At 30.6% G+C, this 2,727-nt stretch overlaps 1 protein-coding gene across 4 annotated transcripts in view; it reads right to left on the bottom strand.

Annotated features, from left to right (window-relative positions):
* Window positions 1-2,727, bottom strand: part of LOC102679731 — a 16,792-nt gene that overhangs the window by 3,572 nt on the left and 10,493 nt on the right. The window contains exon 1 of one of the 4 annotated variants that reach the window (XM_031509308.1): window positions 1,261-1,467. The exons of the other annotated variants lie outside the window; for them this stretch is intronic. Coding sequence (XP_031365168.1) covers window positions 1,261-1,371 — 111 coding nt within the window. The 5' untranslated portion in view covers window positions 1,372-1,467. Of the gene's footprint in view, window positions 1-1,260; window positions 1,468-2,727 lie in introns of those variants that run through there. 4 annotated transcript variants of the gene reach the window in all.

The following is a 2,727-nucleotide window of genomic DNA, read 5'->3' as shown; positions in this document are numbered from 1 at the left end:
AAAAAAAAAAAAAAAAAAAAAAAAAAATTCCATAAAAGCTTTTGATAGATTGTTTAAACTTCTTTCGTTATTCGTTTTCAAGGATTCGCTGCGATTGCTTTTGAATTTTCAAGGCGAGTGAATTTTCAAGGAAAAGGATACGTCGAAAATTCCTATCTGTTTTTCCCTACCTTCCGATATATCACGTGTATACACGTAGTAGTTTGAATAATATCGGTTAGTTTCAAGGCTGAACCTTGAAGATTTTAATTAATTCCTCGATTCGCACCATTTTCAGTTAACTGGCAGAAATTTAAATTTAGCTTCCTGCTTCCACACGATTATCGTTATCGCGTGAAACACTGGAAACTTCTATTTGACGTTTCTATTTATTCGGCAAATAAAACTCGTATACACCCTCTTCAATTTTGTGTGCGTACTATTATGAATCTTCCTTTAGATTGATTTTTTTACCTCTTCACTTTTTCAACGTTTGATCCGCGTTGATTTTTAATCTTTAAATTAATTTTTGTAAAACAATCTCTTGTAAAAAAATACTCGAGTTTTATAATCGATCGATTAAATCATTTATTTTTCTCTCAGTATTAGAAATCATCTTTTTTTCCAAACTCCATTGAGGTTAATCATTTTCATTAAAAAAAATATTATACACAATAAAATATCATTTAGGATCTAATTCATTGAAAGAACGAAAACCTTTTTCTCAAAAAATTCTAAAGGACAAACGAATATAAAAATTTTCAGCTTCGAATCGATTTTTCTGAAATGAGTAAAAAGGAGAAATTGAATTTTTTTTCGAAAAAATATGGAAATCTCTATATTCCTTCAAAAACAAATGAATCAATATATTTTTTATCAAAGAGAGATTTAACGAGAAAAAGAATAAAATTTTCAGAATTAGAGAGAGATTAAATGAAAAATCACGATGTTTGATGCGAGGGACCGATATTAGATTTTATTACTTCATACACTTTTACGATCGCACAATTAGAATCTACACAAGTAAAACACGAGTCGAATCGATCTAAGTGAACATAACCTCTCCACGTCCCTATTATTATCTCCTAAGATTTGTATCAACGACGAAGAAACTTATTTCGGTATGTAACGAAGAAAAAAATAAAAAAAATAAAAAGGGACTAAATTTAGTGTCGACTCGTGGGGAGAAGGGGGGAATGATGATAAAAAAAATCGAGTATTGATGCGAAGAGTGAGAGGCGGGAAGAGGCGAAAATAAATAATCCAAACAGGACTACGTACGCGTCTTTTATCGTGTTCATACAACGCCCACGAGTTTCCAATGACGTCACTCACCAACACACCGACGAAATAATCCCGGTAATTTGCCACGATTAAACGCGGTGCATCCATGTTTTCCAATGGACAATTAAACGGAGGAGAATTCGCAGTTAATTTCGAAACTTTTGCACGGCCGATTTAGTCGAGAGGAGCGATTTTTCATCGATTCGTGATCGAATTGTCTGTGTGCCGTGGACGCAGTATTAGACGCAAGATAAAGCAGAGTTCAGAGATTATTGGAGAATTTTCAATGGATTACGGGGAAATTCGTAGAAATTTCCGTCTAAGTGTTTTTTTTTCTTTTTTCAGAAATAGAGAAAATGGATTTTCGAATGTGAGTTTCAAAGTTAAGCTCACGATTTATTTTTACGATAGAGTTTAATTATAATTGGTACAGTTTAGAAAAATTAAAGACAAAAATTAAAGACAAGGAAAATTAGTTTTTTTGAGATACATTGGAGCCGTTGAATTATTCGGCGTCTCCTGTGTACTAAGGATATGAGTATATTTTAAAATAAAAGTGTTGAATCTATTGAGAATTATTTTAAAAGGTACTCGAGAGAATTTTCACTATTAATGTCAGTATTCATTAATAAGAATAATTTTCGATAGTGATTCTCAAATGTGAAAGAATTTTACTCTCAAATATATTTACATTCTGTATCCTCTTTTGAATCTTCTATTTCTATAATTAATTGTTCTTCTATTAGATTTCTTTCACTTTTTGTTATTATAATTGATAGATATTATATTTGATTATAAATGAATATTTAAAAAGAAATGAAAATAAGTGATAAAAAAGAAAAAAAACAATTTATATAAAATAATTCAAATATTTTCCTTGAATCTTCATAATTTTTCTAAAATAATGGATCCTATATTTATATATAAAATAACGCATTAGAATTCAATCATTTAATTGAAATTTTCACTATTTTTTCAAAATAATATCTCGCAAAATATACTCAATAATGTTTGCGTTTCCATGAAAAATTCTCTCAGTCTCTCTTTTTCTTCTCTAATTTTTCTCTCTAATTTTTCAATAAATCTTTCCGAATTTCTTTGCATTCGAGATTTCTTCTTTCATCGATGATCCTCCTCCTCTCGACCTACGATCAATAAAAAAAAATATATATATATTTATTTATATAATTTCAATTATAATCCGAAATACCCGGAACGATCAAAAGTTTCGCGGCTAATTTGTCTTTGAGATCTCGAAGCAGAGATGATTTGAAATTCATAAACGATTAATCATAAGCTCGCCAACCTTTTTTCCTTCGCGTGAGTTTGCGAGTTCCCTCGCGTCGCTCGATTTTTCCTTCGCCTACGTATGTTTGCGAGTTCCTTATGCGGATCACGTCCATTGTGTATTCCGGCCGAGGTATACTTTCAAAATTCTGTTTATAAAAAGCGTGTGAGAAAAAA

The sequence above is a fragment of the Apis dorsata genome, unplaced genomic scaffold (assembly GCF_000469605.1).
Source record: "Apis dorsata unplaced genomic scaffold, Apis dorsata 1.3 scaffold_137, whole genome shotgun sequence".
In the NCBI taxonomy this organism is placed as follows: Eukaryota; Metazoa; Arthropoda; class Insecta; order Hymenoptera; family Apidae; genus Apis; species Apis dorsata.
Note: the sequence above shows the minus strand (reverse complement) of the source record. Positions and strands in the feature narration are given on the sequence as shown.